The sequence below is a fragment of the Mustela putorius genome, unplaced genomic scaffold, assembly GCF_011764305.1.
Source record: "Mustela putorius furo isolate JIRA1106 unplaced genomic scaffold, ASM1176430v1.1 tig00003853_pilon_pilon_pilon, whole genome shotgun sequence".
NCBI lineage: Eukaryota > Metazoa > Chordata > Mammalia > Carnivora > Mustelidae > Mustela > Mustela putorius.
Genome location: NW_025422005.1, coordinates 42,163,580 through 42,182,004, shown reverse-complemented (window position 1 = coordinate 42,182,004; position 18,425 = coordinate 42,163,580). Strand labels below are relative to the sequence as shown.

Genomic DNA, 18,425 nt, shown 5'->3' with positions numbered 1-18,425 from the left:
GCCTGCTTCTCCTTCTCTCTCTCTCTCTCTCTCTCTCTCTGCCATTCCTCCTTGTGTTCTCTGTCTCTGTCAAATAAATAAATAAAATCTTTAAAAATATATATATATATATGTCCTCTCTTCGTGAGTCTATAATTGACAGTTCTTTCTGTAACTGATTTCCGGTGGTATGGCACCAGAGCTCCCCCCACCCCTGCTTCTTGCCTCCTGACTGCATTTTATTATTTTCTTTTACTTATTTTCTTTTATTTTAAGAATTTATTTATTTATTTGACACGGAGAAAGAGAGAGACAGTGAGAAAGGGATACAAGCAGGGGGAGTGAGAGAGGGAGAATCAGGCCTCCCACTGAGCAGGGAGCCTGAATCAGAGCTCCATCCCAGGACTCTGGGATCATGATCTGAGCCAAAGGCAACACTTAATGACTGATCCTCCTAGGTGCGCCCCTGACTGCATTTTGGTAAGGTTTCTCTTTATTAATTTCTATAACTGGCGCGCATATATATATATATATATATATATATTTAAATTCTTAGCCTTTTATTTTTATTTATTTTTATTATGCTCAATTAGCCAACATATAGACATCATTATGTCTTGTTTGTTTGTTTAAGATTTTATTTATTTATTTGACAGAGACAGAGAAGGAATACAGCAGGGAAAGTGGGAGAGGGAGAAGCAGGCTTCCTGCTGAGCAGGGAGCCGGATGTGGGGCTCAATCTCATGACCTGAGCCAAAGGCAGGTGCTTAAAGACTGAGCCACCCAGGTGCCCCAATTTTCTTTTCTTTTCTTTTTTAAGATTTTATTTATTTGACAGAGAGATCATAAGTAGGCAGAGAGGCAGGCAGAAAGAGAGAGGGCAGCAGGCTCCCCGCTAGCAGAGAGCCCCATGTGGGGCTCGATCCCAGGACCCTGAGATTATGACCTGAGCGGAAGGCAGAGGCTTAACCCACTGAGCCACTCAGGCGCCCCAGGTGGTATATTTTAATATCCTTCAAGAAATCCAGTAGGGGGGCGCCTGGGTGGCTCAGTGGGTTAAAGCCTCTGCCTTCGGCTCAGGTCATGATCCCAGGGTCCTGGGATCGAGCCCCGCATCAGGCTATCTGCTCCGCAGGGAGCCTGCTTCCTCCTCTCTCTGCCTGCCTCTCTGCCTACTTGTGATCTCTCTCTCTGTCAAATATATAAATAAAATCTTTTAAAAAAAAAAATCCAGTAGGTCAGCAGCTCAGCGGATGAGAAAACCTCATTACCCAGAACTCTTGCTTTTCTCCAATGGGTTTTGGTTTCAAAACAACCCCTCCCAACTTCTCCACAAAATTCCCTCTCTCTCTGTTGGAGTAACCTATGATTGTTTCCCGTGGCTTGTTTGTACGAAATTGCAATTCTCCGTTATTCCCAAATAAACTTGTTTTTACTGGTTAAAAACAAAACAAAACAAAAAACTTATTTTTAAGGTCAACACTGCCAAAAGAATTTACTGCTTCTTCCAGCCAATACCTGGAAACAACCCCCATTCCCGCCACCCAACCCTCCACCCCCAATCTGTGGGAGCCCAAGGCTGGATAAGCCTCCATTATCTAACACAGACAGGTTTCCCGTGGCCAAACAAACACCTTCCATGATTTTATAATTTTTCACTTCCCGGACTCTCTTATGTAGGCCCGGTTCACCCACCTCCATATTCTCTCCTTCTCCCTTCAAAACTTTCAGTCACCTCTGTACAAACAGAAGTTTAAGTCCAGTTCACACAGGACAGTCCCTTTTGCTGTAGTGTATTATCTATTAATGAGTAAAACCTGTTCTCACTTTAACTAGCCTCCCCCTGTATCTTTGACAGTAGTCATTATTATGATCCCGGCTTTACTGATTAAAACACTGACCCTTAAGAGGTTGGCATCCTTGCCCCAAATCACGCAGCGGAGCTGGGTGGGCTTCGCCTAGCCAGGGTTCCAAGTCTCCAAAAGGCAAGCAGCGTGGAGAACCGCTCTGGGCTGTGCGCCCCTAGGTGGAGCAGTTGCGAAAACCAGGGACACAGCGGCAGCTCTCTCCGGCGTGGACGGAGTAGTGGACGGGCTCTTGGCACCTTCCCAGCCTGCGCCCAGATGCTGCGCGCCCTGACCAGCGCCCTGCGCCTTCCAGGCTCCTGGAGATCCCTTCGCACCCGGGGCTGCGCCTCCCATGGAGCTACTGGGGACCCAGAGATCCAAGTGCGCGCCCTCACCGGCCGCGACCAAGGTAAGGGCGCTGTCGCGGGAAGCGCCGAGGCGGCGCGGGAGCGAGGGCCAGGGGGCCCACGACAAGCGGAAAGACACCAGTAAGCGGAAGGCGGGACGCTCACTGCGTTTGACGATTTGATTCCCAGCTGCGGTTTCCCAGTCAAGGCTCCCCAAGCCTTTCCGAAGCCTGGGCAGGTGGGTGACCACCCTGCTAGCCGCCCCGACCCTAACTGAGGTCACCTAGGTCCCTTCAGTCCCCCATTCGGGAGCTGGGGGCTTTAAAGGAGGGGAAGGCAACTCGCTCAAGGATAGTACGAGGCACCCACCGCCAGCACCAGTACCACCGCTTCCACCCCCAGTAACTTTAATTAAAAGGCTCTAACCCTCCGGGCCGAGTCCTGGCTGGGTTCCAGAGGGGCGAGGCAGCCGAGCCAATCCGCCAGTGGGGCGGACCAAGGAGGAACGAGAGCAGAGCAGAGAAGGGACGGGAGCTGGGCTTGTTGCCCTGCGCTCTCTCCAGGCCCACGCTGGCTGACGTTTGTGCCTTTTTGAGTCAGAAAGTTGCCGCTGATCCCTGGTGACATGGTTTGGAGACTATGGCCAGGAAAGAATTCTTGGTAGGAATTGGGAAAGGTGGTTTTGTTAAAGCACAGGGACAGGACCTCTGGGCAGAAAGAGAGTCCAGGGGTTTTGAGAGATTAAGTTCTAGAATATACCTGAGGTTTTGTGGAGTGAGGTCTGGAGCCAAGGACCAAGAAAGAATTCTTGAGACATCTTTGGTGCAAAATGGTGGTATATTAAGGCATGGGGACAGGACCCGTGGGAAGGAAGAGCTGCTGCCCCTGGGTTGTGAGGGGTGGCAGGTTATGTACCATGGGGGTGGGGGAAGGAAGGAAAAGGGAGGTTTTGATAGAACTTTCATATGCTAAAGAGGACCTACAAGATACCAGATACCAAAGGCCTAGCCATTGCCAAGGTCATTCTGCCCTTTTTTTTTTTTTTTTTTTTAGCAAGCCATTAAGACAGTTGGGAGATTCCTAAGAATGTCACATATGTCCCAACTAGGAGTGGTGGGTGGGAGAAAGCTGCTGGGTGTCAGCTTTTGCTTTGTCCTCAGCCAGCCTTCTGTTCCCTCATCATTCCCACCTGAACAATTTTGACCCTGAAATCTTTAAGGTGGAAGGTGGAAGGTCTTAGCTTCTGTAACATCTTCCCGCTGAACAGGGGCGTAGAGTGGTCCCTACCTACTCAGGTCAACACTGGTCAGTTGGGGACTTTATAGGGGAGTTAGGAAAGTCTGAGGCAGCTGAATCCAGGGGAGACAGCTCAGGTGATCTTCCCAAGTGGAAAGGATCATCTGTGGAAGTTATGGCAGTGAAGGAGTCGATGCCAGGTGAGGAGACATGGGAGAAACAGCAAAACATGATTAATGTAGCAAAAAGAAAATGAAGCTCAAATTAAGTTTTTTACTAGTTAACAAAAAGCCCTTTTCCAGTCCAGGAGTTTAATCAATCATTAAAGGAGAGAGGGACTGTTTAAAGTGCTAACTTGAGTATGTCAGAACCCAAGAAATATTTTGTGATAATCTGGAACATAACCATAGTATTTTGTTTTTGTGATAATATAAGGGCCTGCTTAGCCAGAGTGATTCCACTTTGGTTAAACAGTGATTTTGTTGTTTATGCAGTAAAACTTAAACTGACCCTGCCCACCCCCTCCGGAGGAACTTACTTAGAAGCAAGTCTGGGAAACCAGTAAAATATGGTCGACCAGCCCCTGATAACAGAGCCCAAATACAAGGATGGGTCAGGTCAGGTAGTGATAACAGAACCCAAATACAAGCACGGTCAGGTCAGGTGGAGACAACAAAGTCCAGAATGCAAGGACGAGTCAGGCCTGGTGGAGACGATCTCATTGGCCAGACTCAACCACATGGCCTTTGCTCTACAAAAGCTAGTCTGTGAAGCTGGGGGTCATCGATCTCTCTGTAAGAGATGGCGCTGACCAGTCGGTTTGATTCTTGGTGCTGGCGCGAAATAAAGCTTTGCTTGACCTTCGCTTTGTATCAGTCTTGCTCCTTTGATCACGGACCCCATCAATAGCACAACTTCTACTTTGTGTAGCAGTTAAAACATTCAATACCATTCTATTTGGTAAAGCTGCTTTACATATTTGTATCACCATAACATTTTAATAGAGAAATACTACTTTGAGGGGCATTTAGGACTGACCATGTACTTTGTAAGAGCTTCCATGTGCCAAATGACCAGTTCCAAAGGGGGAACAAAAGTGGATGTTAGTTGGTCATATCAATGAGACAGAACAAGTTCACCACTGTTTTAAGTTTGGAAGGTTGGCCAGGTTGGTAATGGCTTTAATAATGCATCCGTGATTCTAAGCAAAACCCAGGGAACAGTGGCCATATAACTAACCACTGGGTTCTGTTAGGAGACAAGTCCTCCAATTTTGGGTTTCTGTAACTACAGTCAAGATATCAAGGGCTGGGGCGCCTGGGTGGTTAAAGCCTCTGCCTTCGGCTCAGGTCATGATGCCAGGGTTCTGGGATCGAGCCCTGCATCGGGCTGTCTGCTCCACGGAGAGCGTGCTTCCTCCCCTCTCTCTCTGCCTGCCTCTCTGCCTACTTGTGATTTCTGTCTGTCAAATAAATAAATAAAATCTTAAAAAAAAAAAAAGATATCAAGGGCTATTCAGTTTTGGAGATTCATCTTTTTAATGTGTAATAAAAGGTAGTCCATCGTTACTTTGTAGGGACCAAGGGAGTCCAAACCTAGGGACAATTTTCCTTCACGAAGTTTTTCTCACCTCCATGGCCTTTTTGCCCAAATCAGTGGCCTTGTATAAACCCTATATTACTTTCATTGGTTCCTAAGGTCATATCCTTTGAACATCCTTTGAAGTGAATTACAGCTATCTCCTTAGGTAGGTGTACAGCCTTAAGAAGAGTTAATAATTTTAGGCCTGTATTGGACTATGGAGTTATGGCTTGATAATAAACCCTTTTTCTTCCAAATTGCTCCATGGACATGTAGGGCTAGGAAAGCATCTTTGGAATCAGTATTAATATTAGTTTTTAAGGCTTTGGCAATTGCAAAGTGCTAGTGAGCACTACAGCATTACCATGTTTTCTTATTCCTTTTATGAAAACTATTGTCATCACTGGGACACCTGGGTGGCTCAGTTGGTTAAGCAGCTGCCTTCGGCTCAGGTTATGATCCCAGCGTCCTGGGATCGAGTCCCACATCGGGCTCCTTGCTCCGCACGGAGTCTGCTTCTCCCTCTGACTCTGCCTTCCACTCTGTCTGCCTGTGCTCGCTCTTGCTCGCTCTCTCTCTGACAAATAAATAAATAAAATCTTAAAAAACAAAAAAACTATTGTCATCAGTAAACCAACTATCATTTGTATTTTTAATAGGGGCATCTTAAATATGGCCAACTAAATAAAGTAAGATCAATAACCTCTGAACAGGGGCGCCTGGGTGGCTTAGTGGTTTAAAGCCTCTGCCTTCAGCTCAGGTCATGATCTCAGGGTCCTGGGATCGAGCCCTGCATTGGGCTCTCTGCTCAGCAGGGAGTCTGCTTCCTCCTCTCTCTCTCTGCCTGCCTCTCTGCCTACTTGTGATCTTTCTCTCTGTCAAATAAATAAATAAAATCTTTAAAAAAAAAACTGAAAACCTTTAAAAAAAAATAACCTCTGAACAGTTTTGCTCTATAGAGAAGTACAAGGGTCATAGGGTAACTAGGTTTAAAATTTGACAAGTTCTGATGGGGTCCATTATCAAAGGAGGGAGACTGATACAAAGCGAAGGTCAAGCAAAGCTTTATTTCATGCCAGTATCGAGAATCAAACAGACTGGTCAGGACTGTCTCTTACGGAGAGAGTGACGACCCTCAGCCTCACAGACTAGCTTTTATAGAGCAAAGGCCATGTGGTTGAGCCTGGCCAATGAGATTGTAACACACAGAGAAAGTTGCATAGTCATGCTAGGTCACACATGGGTGGCCAATGGAATTACAATTTACCCTATAGTAGCTGTTTGAACTAGCCTATCACTCTGGTCAGAACTGGTGCCCTAGTTTGGCACCCAAAAGGTGGGGTTTACATTCTTTGGTGGTTAGGGAGGTAGTATGTGTGCTTTACTGATTGGATGTCTCCACCTGGCCTGACTTATCCCTGCATTCTGGGCTCTGTTATCTCCACCTGACCTGACCCATCCTTGTATTTGGGCTCTGTTATCAGGGACTGGTTGACCATATTTTACTGGTTTCCCAGACTTGCTTTTAAGTAAGTTCCCCTGGGGGTGGCGGGCAGGGTCAGTTTAAGTTTTACTGCATAAACAACAAAATCACTGTTTAACGGAGATGGAGTCACTCTGGCTAAGTATCCCCCTTTTCTTTGGAGATTAGTCAAATCCTTGACTTTTCAGCCAGTTCTATGTCCTCTTTTCTACAAATGACATTAGGGCATTTATAATGCAGGGGCCAAAAAGTAACATTTAACAATAGGAACAACAATGAACTCAATGAACTCATTGTTTTTTGAGTCTTAGCTTTAGTCCTAAATCAGCGGGGTCCATCGGCAGCAGCATCCATCTCTGGGGGACATCCTCGTCCTTGGCTCGTTTGATGTGACATGCGTGAATCCAGGCCCTGATGACTTCTACTTTTATTGCTGTGAGCGTGGTCAGGATGACAGTAAACGGTCCCTTCCAGCGAGGCTCTAAGTTTCCCACTTGGTGGCGGCGTATTCAAACCAAGTCCCCCAGTTGGTAAGGATGTGGTTCCACCTCCATCTCCATCTCAGTGTGAGCAGTTTGGATCCCTTCATGGCCTCTTTTTAGGACAGACTGTAATGCCCGCAGTGACCTTGGCCATCTGCAGTGCCTTGGTGAGTGCAATCAGCTCCACTTTTTGCACCTAGGTTCTGTGTGGCAGGGCTGCCGTCCAGAGTTCCTGCTCAGGAGAAACCACCGCAGCCCACACATACCTCTTTCCATCAACCATGTAGATACTCCCATCTGTGAACAGAGTCATCTCCGCATCCGGGAGGGAAGTGTCTCTGAGACCCAGCTTTATTCCTGTGACCTGGGTTAGGACCTCCCTGCTGTTGTGTGGGTGGTTAGCCAACTCCTCTGGCAGCAATGTGTCTGGATTTAGCACCACCAGGGGCTGGAAAGTCACTTTTGGTTTGTTGAGGAGGAGGGTCTGATACCCTGTCACTCGGGCATTTGTCATCCACCGGTGGTCAAGATGAGATTTTGACCCAAAGTCAATTTACTTGCATCCTTGACCATGAGGGCTGTGGCAGCAATTATGCGGAGGCAAGGGGGGAACCCGGCCACTACTGGGTCTAGTTTTTGTTAAGATAGGCTACTGGTCTTTGCCAAGGCCCCAGAGTCTAAGTCAAAACTCCTTTGGCCACCCCTGCCTTTTCATCCACATACAAGTGGAAGGGCTTGGTAACATCTGGGATGGCCAGTGTTGAGGCACTCAGTAAGGCTGTTTGTAATTCCCAAAATGCTTCTGCCTCAGCTGTCCACTCTACCATAATGAGTCCTCCCTTAGTCAGTTCGTAGAGAGGTTGGGCAATCTCCACGAACCACGGTATCCACAGCCTACAGTGGCCCACCATCCCAAGAAACCCCCTCACTTGTCGGGGTGTGGTGGGGAAGGGGTATCGGGTGGTCACCTGTTTCCTGGACTTAGACAGTGAATGCACTCCCTCGTGGACATCAAAGCCTAAATAATTAGTGTGGCTCTGACAAAGCTGTGCTTTCTTTGCTGACACCCAATACCCTTTTTCCTGCAGAGTCTGTAAGAGAGCTCTCGTCCCCCACAAGCATGACTCATAGTCCTCAGCAGCTATCAGCAAGTCATCATCATACTGTAACAGAATGACTCCTGGGTTGGAGGTTCTGTACTCATGCAAATCCTCATGTAGCGCCTTGTTGAAGATAGTGGGTGAATTCTTGAATCCTTGGGGAAGTATTGTCCAGGTGAGCTGGCCTTGGAACCCTTCCTGTGGGTCAGACCACTCAAAAGCAAAAAGGGGCTGAGATTCCCTTGCTAAAGGTATGCAGAAAAATGCATCCTTGCGATGTAAGACGGTATACACAGTTCTTTTGGGGCCCAGGAAGGAGAGTAGGGTATGGGGTTAGGCATCATCGGGTGGATATCTTCAACCCATTTATTAACTTCCCGCAAGTCCTAAATGGGTTGGGATTCCCCAATTTCTGCCTTTTTGACAGGCAGCAAAGGTGTGTCATTAAAACATAATTTTTTTCTCTAAAATAACACTCATTTCCAGAGATAGCCAAATCAGGACTAATGTATTTGAAAAACAAGTCCAGTTTTAACAAACTTGGCCTAATTATTTACATAAGATGAGCAAGAACAGTGAGTGATCATATAGATCTTTAAGAATCTGCTTTGCTGGAACTTCTTATAAGGAATCCCTAGGTTGAACTTTTAGTAGCCTCTCCAGGCCAGAAGCCAAGCCACATACTTGCCATCAGACATGCCTGCAATACCTGTCGATTTGGGCAGATTCCTCTTCCTGAGGTCCCAAAAGTATCCTGAGGTATCTGCACCTGCCAGGAAGTGACATTCTTTACTCACGTGGTGAGGCTGCTGGGAACTCTGTAGGCAGGGTACCAGGCCAACAGTCCAAGGGGCTTTATGGTTCCAAGTTTCATAAAGTCAACCTTAGTTCCTAAAAGCTGTTTGGTCATATCTGAGTCTATGTATGTCTTTCTCAAATATGACATTCCACTCAAAGTCTTGGTAAAATTACTAATGGTGTCCCGTTACAAGAACAGATTCTTACTGAACTTATGCAAATAACTGATTGCCATGGAAGAATACTTACTGAGACCATTTGAGTTTCAGAGAGTTCAGATAGAAGAGTTGAATGCTTTGATTTGTTTACAAATTAGTATTTTTACATTTCTGTAAGTCACAGATAACTTAAGTAAAATTTTCCTTAGTGTGGAAGAGCAAACATTAGAGAACCAGCAGTGTTTAAAATGAGACTTAACACTATCATCTTTTAGTTAATTTAACCCCATGTTACTAATTCTGGTTTAGTTTGAATGCAGCTTTAGTTCTGGAAATTCTTACCCATTTCAGTTTTAGGATTTTTAATATAGAGAATACCTGGTTTTGTCCTTAAAGTCCTTTATATGAATGTCCTTTAAGGTGAAACTCATTTTACAAGAGAATTAAAACAAAAAAACCTCAGAAATGGACATTGTTAATGATCTGAGATTTCACTATGATACTGTAGACAAAGAAACTCAGTTATTCTGCGACCCACTGACACATAACACGTCAGTAATTACAGTATCAAGTGATGAGCTATCAAACATTAAAACTGGGATGCCTGGGTGGCTCAGTGGTTTAAAGCCTCTGCCTTCGGCTCAGGTCATGAGCCCAGGGTCCTTGGATTGAGCCCCGCGTTGGGCTCTCTGCTCAGCAGGGAGCCTGCTTCCCCCTCTCTCTCTGCCTGCCTCTCTGCCTACTTGTGATCTCTGCCTATCAAATAAATAAATAAAATCTTAAAAATATATATATAAAAGGGACACCTGGGTGGCTCAGTTGGTTAAGCAGCTGCCTTCGGCTCAGGTCATGATCCCAGCGTCCTGGGATCGAGTCCCATATCGGGCTCCTTGCTCAGCAGGAAGCCTGCTTCTCTCTTTGCCTCTGCCTGCCACTCTGTCTGCCTGTGCTCACTCTCTCTGACCAAAAAAAAAAAAAAAAATCTATATATAGATATAAATATAAATATAATATTTTATAATATTAAATATAAATATAAATATCTATATATAGATATATCTATATATTTTATATCTATATCTATATATAAAATTTAAAACTTTAGGAAATGCATAGAATCTCTAGAATAGTTATAGCATTTACTCAAATGTAACCCAAGGTTTATTATTTGTTTAGCAATACTTCCTGAGTAACTTAGCATACCAAGGAAAATTCTAATGAGTTAAAGAGATTTCATTTACAATTTAAATCTTGTCAACATCTGCTAAAGTCGTATAAAATTTTAAAGCACTTGCCTAAATATAATTAGGGATGTTAAAGACCTGATACAGGCAAAATGTGGGAAATGGTTTTACTGGGCAGGCAAAGAGGAAACAACTATTTACATTTTCTTCCTAACAGCAGATTAATTTAAGAAAACTGTCTTTTTGAATGGAGACCATTTTAATCTTATACCAGTATACCTTTAAAACCCATTCATTTCAATCTTAGTCTGTTCTGACCACACCTAAAACTTTTTTTCTGAAGGTTTCCCTTCACAAACCTTTTACTTTCTTTTACATTTATATTTTGTCCCAAGCCACTTCTTTTCAAACCATCTCATTTAGAACAAAATTACCTTTTATCTTTAACAAAATGCATTCCCATTCCATATCTTTCTTAAGTATCTATTTTTCCACATACAGAATTGTTTCCCATATTTCCATTAGTCTTAGTTACAGTTAGAATTTTGTACTCTTAGAAACACCTTAGTCTCTAGTCAGTTAAGTATTAACAACTTGTGAACTGTTGCAACAGAATTTTCAGATGGCAAATTTATAAATCAGTTAAGCACAAAACATGTTTACCAACAGATTTAAATATTCTTAGTTTCTTTGCAGTAAGTCAAAAGCATTTACTTGACTTAGTATTTTATCCTATTTGAAAGACCTAGATGTCCAACGAATTTAATTCCATTTGTCATCCAAGCAAAACTTTAACTTTCAGGTTACCAAAGACTTTGAAAGCTATATAAACAATTACCCATGAAAACTCTGAGACAATGAACCATCAGTTTAGTCATCTTTTTGCTAACAACCCAGCAGAGGTAACATGAGGTTATTTGACCTTCAGTAAACCTTGACAGAATAAAAGTTTCACACTTACTGCTGTAACTTTGAAGACAGGTCTATCTTAATTAAACCAACAAACGTAACTTAATTTAAATACTGATTTATGTTCCACCAGGGCCCACCCCATTTTCAGTATTTACCTAAGACACGGGTGGGGAAATCTGAAGCTGGGGGTGTTAGGTCCGGGGTGCTCTTCTTGCTCCTTAGTAGTGAAGAGAGAAGGAGCCTTGGTGCATGGTCTGGAGGCCAGTCTTGCAGGCCGCACCACGATGGTGCAGAAACGGGAGAAGGGGGAGACAGAAGAAACAAAGTGCTGCCAAGAGGCAGAGAAAGGATTCCTGGTTTTAGAGCTCATCAGCCCCAACAGAGAAGCACACGCTGTGTTTTCCCGCCAAAAAGGGGGGAGAGGTTAAGCAGTCCATGTCCGGCCAGAGAAGAGAGTGAATTTCCCTGAAACAAAGGAGTTTGGGCAGCTGCTTGGGAATATTCCTTAAAATCTTTGCCTTGAGTTAGACTAACTCCAATTGGCTCCAGTTAAAGCCATTAACACAGGAAATGAGTGAGGGAGAAGCCCTCACATCTATTAGGAGGGACAGAGAGAAAGTCAGAGTCCCCTTTGCTAGGGATGGCCTGTGTATCCTCCAGCAACCTGGGTTTATAAGGAGAAGGCTTCTTTACATAATTATCATCCAGCATGTCTGGAGGGAGTTTACTAGCTGACTCATTTGGGCAAACACATTCTGCAAAAGGCCTTTAGGTCGGGGTCCTGGTGTAGAGCATTGAAGGCCTAGCTATGAGCAATGAAGGTACCCTAAGTCCATTTGCCCTGTTTCCTGCAGAGGAGATCTAACTGATAGATCCCACTGAGGCCATGCAGTGTGACAGGAGCTCTGTCCTTTCCTAAGTTTTGCAATCCAAATTATTTCCAGTGGGTTAAAAGGCACTCTAAGGTAGAGTCCTTGGAAACTGAAGAAGCCTACTGAGGCCATGCTCCCAGTAAAGGAGGTCCATTACCAAATCCCTCCTGACTCCTGGGTGGCGTCCCACACAGGATTATGTCAGAGGTTCCCGTGTGTCAAAATCGACCTGAGGCTTCCCTCAAGACATCGCTGTTGATCACAATCCTGCCTTACCCAGGAAGGCGTTCCTGCCCGTAAAAGGCCCTGGAGGGGTGCCGGCACCCCTACCCTTCTCCATTGCATCCTAGGTTGCCAATGGGTGCCTGGTGAATGGACCAAAATACTGTGCCATGCTATGCCATCTTCTGTCCTGAAGATTGCATACTGTTTTGCCATTTTAACCCATGGAAATACTAGAAAAGTGAGGCGCTGGGTGGCTCAGTGGGTTAAAAGCCTCTGCCTTTGGCTCAAGTTACTATTTCGGGGTCCTGGGATGGAGCCCTGCGTCGGGCTCTCTGCTCAGTGGGGAGCCTGCTTCCTCCTCTCTCTCTGCCTACTTGTGATCTCTGTCTGTCAAATAAATAAAAATTAAAAAAATCTTAAAAAAAAAAAGAAATACTAGACAAGTCTGTCAAGAGGAAATTACCCAATTCATAGCTTTAAGTAGTTTGTAAAAGACACTGACGAGAAACAGTAAAGATTGAAATCCATCATGGTCTATGTGACATTCCAACACATGTGGTCCTTACAGCAAACTTACCTAGGAAATGGTCCCTGGTTGCATTTTAATTCAATCAGGTACTGGTTTTGACCGGCTCCCAGTGGTGGTCCTGTGGCCAGAAATGGCTAGGCCAGGGATGTGGAGGGGATCACATTAGACCAATCAGGAGGAAACCTCACACGGGATTCTTAAGGTTGGCAGCCATCCTGGTGACTTAGGTGGCTGTCCCGAGCCCAAGACAAGACCACTTGGTGTAAGAACAGGAACAGAGAGAGGGCATCAAGTTTCTGAGTCTTACTACCATTCTGGCCAGGGTACTGACTTCCAGCCAAAACGCAGACATTCTCCTGTAGAATAGCCACAGGTTAGAGAGGATTCCAGCCTGAGCAATTGACTTGCAAGTGTTCCAATAAGACCACACTCCTTGAAAAGCCCCTGAAATGAGACTAAAGGAAGAGGAGAGAATTTTGCACTGAAGCTCAGAGTCCAAATGTAAAGACTCACACCCCCATGTTCGGCCACCAAATGATGAAATTCTAGTATATATGTGAGATTTGGTGGAGGGAGGTCCAGAGTCAAGGACTAAGAAAGAATTCTTGAGACATCTTTGGTGCAAAATGGTGGTATATTAAGGCATGGGGATAGCACCTGTGGGCAGGAAGAGCTGCTGCCCCTGGGTTGTGAGGGGTGGGTAGTTATATATCATGGGAGTGGGGGAAGTAAGGAAAAGGGAGGTTTCAATAGAACTTTCGTATGCTAAAGAGGACCTACATGATACCAGATACCAGAGTCCTTGCCATTGCCAAGGTTGTTCTGCCCTTTTTAGCAAGCTATTAAGATAGCTGGGAGATTCCTAAAGAATGTCACATATGTCCCTCCCAGGAGTGGGGGTGGGAGAAGGTTGCTGGGTGTCAGCTTTTGCTTTGTCCTCAGCCAGCCTTCTGTTTCCTCATCATGAAGAGGGACTGATTATGTAAGATTTTCTATCCTCTGGACAGGTGGGTAATGTTAGGGCACCAGGAAGTTGAGTCTATAGGTTTCTGGAGATTGCTTTTTTCTTATGAATCATTAAAGCAGTTGCAAATGGATCAAGACTGGAGTCCTGCTGGAAGCTGATCTCTAGCAGTTAACCTTTTGTTTTTCCCCTTTCCTTTGTTCTGGGGCAGCCAGGAGTGCCTGAGGAATGTCGCACTTGTTCTAGCTGGGTGCAGGGCAGGGGCAGGTGTCACAAAGCAGCTTGTGCTTTGCCCTCAGCCTGCCTTCTCCCTCATCAACTGGCAGAGAACATTTTCGATTGCACCTGTTGTGTTGTTTTTGCAGGGGTGAGAGGAGACCAAAGTGCATTCAGTGGGGTTACTCACGGACCTCATTTACCATCAGTGCAAAACCAGTTCTGTTTTGGCTTTACTTTCTCCCCAATCCCAAGCCCTCTCCCTAAATTTGTTGTAACTTGGTTTGTGTTTTAATTTACGTAGTTCTTTTTTTTTTTTTTTAAGATTTTATTTATTAATTTGACAGAGAGAAATCACAAGTAGACAGAGAGGCAGGCAGAGAGAGAGAGGGAAGCAGGCTCCCTGCTGAGCAGAGAGCCCGATGCGGGGCTCGATCCCAAGACCCTGAGATCATGACCTGAGCCGAAGGCAGCGGCTTAATCCACTGAGCCACCCAGGCGCCCTAATTTACGTAGTTCTAATGTACATAGATGGTGGTGTACTGTATACATCTTGTGTTTATTCCTTCGTCTTCCCCCCTGCCTGATTCAAAGGTTTTTGTTTTGTTTTGTTTGTTTGACAATGTAGAGAAGTTTATTAAGTGAAGATACAGAAAAACCTCTCAAGAATGAGAGGGGTCCCCAACCAGGGTTGTCAACCAGGGCCATTAGGGTTGGTCTTTTATAGAAAGCTAACCAGGGAACTTAAATCCTCTTAACTTAACCAATCCTCTTGACTTACTCCTTTTTTAGGGGCGGTCATTCTTTGTTGGTCACAGGTTGTTACCATAAAGACACCCACCCCCACGCCTAGGGCAGGGTGGTCCGATTTGTCCCCTTATTTCTGGTTTCCCCACACCTCCACCTTTTGGGGATTTCTGAGAGCCTGATCACTTAGCTCCCTATCTCTCCCTACATAGCTCCCCTGTCCCTTCCTCATTCCGCTCCCTGGAACAGTAACTCTAACTGCCCTTACGGAATGGGATGATGACCGCTCTGGCTGCTTCCTGCTGAAATAAGGCAGTGGGCTTATGGCAGTTAGAATCTATCCAAGGGTCCATCCAGGTGCTTATGGTATGACTCCAGGGGGTCATGATGAGCAGCAAACAGTGCAGGGAACCCTCCTACACTGTTGGTGGGAATGCAAGCTGATTCTAAGTTGTTGTTGTTGTTGTTTTTAAGATCTTATTTATTTATTTGACAGAGAGAGCGCCAGAGAGCACAAGCAGGCAGAGGGAGAAGCAGGTTCCCTGTTGAGCAGAGAGCCAGATGTGGGGCTTGATCCCAGAACCCTGAGATCATGACCTGAGCCAAAGGCAGAGGCTTAACCCACTGAGCCACCCAGGCTCTCCAGATCACTATCTCTTTGATAATCAGTGACCTGAAACAAGGATTTGTGCCTCAACTTTACAAAACAATCACTTGTCAAATTAAGGCTCACTTGCAAATGACAGAATGTTTTATCCCCAAAACACCCCCAAGGATTGGCAGATTAAGCCTCTGCCCTTGCTAGAGGGCAAGTACAAGGCTGGAGAAAGGCCATGAGAAAGGAACTACTGAGAAAAGGTGGAGGAGGCAGGAGGAGGGGGAGGCTCACAGAGGAGAATCCATTCCCCTCCAGCCCATTTTAGAATCATTTGATGTTTGCATTAGAAGGCAGGGCTTCTGCTCCTACGGAAGCTGATGGCACCACCGCATTCTGCACTTCTTTACCTGTTGCCCTTGAAAATAGGATTAGTTGGGGCGCCTGGGTGGCTCAGTCCTCAAGCATCTGCCTTTTGGCTCAGGTCGTGGTCCCAGCATCCTGAGATCCAGTCCCACATCGGGCTCCTTGCTCAGTGGGAAGCCTGCTTCTCCCTTTCCCATTCCTCCTGCTTGTGTCCCCTCCCTGTGTCTCTCTCTGTCAAATAAATAAATAAAATCTTTAAAAAAAGAAAAGAAAATGGGATTAGATTTTTAACCACTCTTGGCTCTTCTTATGATTTGACTCAATTCCTTAGCTGGGTGCGCAGGGTTCAGCACCACAACCTCACCTTCTCATCTTCTCTCTTCGAGCCGGGGGTTCATCTTACACGGTCCCACTTCTGGTTTGTCCCCTTGAATTCTCTTTCCTCTCTGCTGATATAAGTCCTTCTGCAATTACTCTTCCCCCTCCCATTATCCCTTTACTTTCCATGTATCTGGACTGGGCTCTCTCATAGGCTGTTTGTTAGCTCTGTGGAAGTAAGGATTGCCAGCTGAGTCTGGCTGTTAATATAAGGCACATTCACTTCTTCTCTGGGGCTCAGTTTCCCCTTCTATATAGTATGGGGTTGTAAAACCACTTGGTCCCTAATACCTTGCAGTGTTTTCTTTTTTCTTTTTTAAATGATTTTATCTGGGGCGCCTGGGTGGCTCAGTGGGTTAAGCCTCTGCCTTCCGCCCTGGTCATGATCCCAGGGTCCTGGGATTGAGCCCCACATCAGGCTCTCCGCTCAGTGGGAAGCCTACTTTCCCCACCCTCTCTGCCTGCCTCTTGGCCTGCTTGTGATCTCTGTCTGTCAAATAAATAAATAAAATCTTTAAAAAAAAAAAGTTCTTAAAAAATAAATGATTTATTTATTTGCGAGAGAGAGAACGCACACGCGCGCACACAAGCAGGGGGTAGGGGCAGAGGGAGAGGGAGAAGCAGACTCCCCACTGAGCAGGAAGCCCAACGTGGGGCTCCATCCCAGGTCCCTGAGACCTGAGCAGAAGTTAGATGCTTAGCTGACTGAACCACCCTGGTACCCCTTACAGTGTGCTTTCTATTGACTCTTCCAGGGAGCAAGAATTTTCTGTCCTCTTCAAGGTCTTTCTGGCTGGACTAAGAATCAAATTGACGTGAAATAGATTAACAGGAGAAAATCAAATTTAATTCTGTATGTACAGGGAATTCATACAGACATGGAAATTCCAAAAAACCGGGCAAAATGAGATACATAAGTCACTCTGAACTAAGGAGAAGAAGGTAGGGGTCTGGAACTTCAGAGGGAAGGAATACAATTCACAAAAAAGATGAAAAGGAGTAAATGTTTGCTAAACAAATGTTTGCTGGGCCACCCAGAAACAATGGGACATAGAGGACTTTGATCAAACAGGCCATAGAGTGCCTGGGTGACACAGTCGGTTAAGGGGTTAAACTTCTGAGTCTTGGTTGCTGCTCAGGCTCAGCAGTCAGCAAGTATGCTTAACGTCTTTCTCTCTCTCCCTTTGTCCCTTACCTTCTACTTGCTCTCTTGAGTTCTCCTCTCTCTCAAATAAATAAACCTTTTTTTGAAAATATTTTATTTATTTATTTGAGAGAGTGAGAGAGTGAGCATAAGTTGGGGGAAGGAGCAGAGAAAGAGGGAGAAGCAGACTCCCCACTGAGCAGGGACCCGGACTTTGGGCTCCATCCCAGGACCCCAGGACTATGACCTGAGCCAAAGGCAGTCCGTTTAACCGACTGAGCCACCCAGGTGCCCCTCAAGTAAATAAATCTTAAACAAGGCATCTGGGTGGCTTAGGGGGTTAAAGCCTCTGCCTTCCACTCAGGTCATGATGCCAGGGTCCTGGGATGGAGCCCCGCATCAGGCTCTCTGCTCCGCAGAGAGCGGAGCAGGGAGCCTGCTTCCTCTCCTCTCTCTGCCTGCCTCTCTGCCTACTTGCGATCTCTCTCTCTCTGTCAAATAAATAAATAAAATCTTTTTAAAATCAATCAATAAATAAATCTTAAACAACAATAACAAATCAGGTCTTGCTATGTTCCTTCCAGTCTACCATACATAGTTCATAGTAGTTATTTATGGTGATAACGCTCTTCCTGGATCAGATCCTGTATCTAAATTCTTTTTGGGCAGTTGTTGGGGAGGGGGAGGTAAAGAGCTCTTCCTGAATTTGCTGGGTTTGACTGTTTTTTAACTCAAATAATCTTCATGCCAAAGTGACCCAAAGCAGCCTGCTCTTGGTCCCTGCCACTCCCCCCTATATTACCTGACCTGAGATGGAGGCCATCCGGTTAGAAGTGAGCTAAGGTCAGCTGCTAAGGAAATTATTAACCAGTGGCTTATGGGTTTGGTAAGATCGGAGATAGTGTGATACAGATCTACTGCACTGCAGAGGGCAATGCTCTCGGTATCAGAGCTCAACAAAAAGCTTCAGGACCATGGCTGAGTTCTCTCTTATTTCTCCAGGATTTGACATGTAGGAGTACAAACTGAATGAAAGCCAAAGACACCCTGTCTGGCTCCTCATAGCACCCAGCTTGAAGTTCTTTCCTTCTCTTGAATCCTGGAATTTTCCCTAGCATCTATGTCTTTTTCCTGTTACTATACCCATAAACTCTGGATAAGCACTTATGGGCATCATCTTTTTTTTTTTTTAGATTTTTAGATTTTATTTTTAAATACTCTGTACACCCAGCATAGGGTTTGAACTTACAACTCCAAGATTTAGTAAGAGTCACATGCTCTA

General features: G+C 45.3%; 1 protein-coding gene across 6 annotated transcripts in view; it reads left to right on the top strand.

Moving 5' to 3' along the window:
• The first annotated feature begins 1,875 nt into the window (after positions 1–1,875).
• Positions 1,876–18,425, top strand: part of ECHDC2 (enoyl-CoA hydratase domain containing 2) — a 32,468-nt gene continuing 15,918 nt past the window's right edge. Inside the window, exon 1 of one of the 6 annotated variants that reach the window (XM_013046858.2) lies at positions 1,876–2,235. In XM_013046858.2, coding sequence (XP_012902312.1) covers positions 2,103–2,235 — 133 coding nt within the window. In that variant the 5' untranslated portion in view covers positions 1,876–2,102. The remainder of the gene's footprint in view (positions 2,236–18,425) is intronic. The other 5 variants (XM_004774438.3, XM_045064533.1, XM_045064532.1 and 2 more) reach the window with 5 other exon arrangements.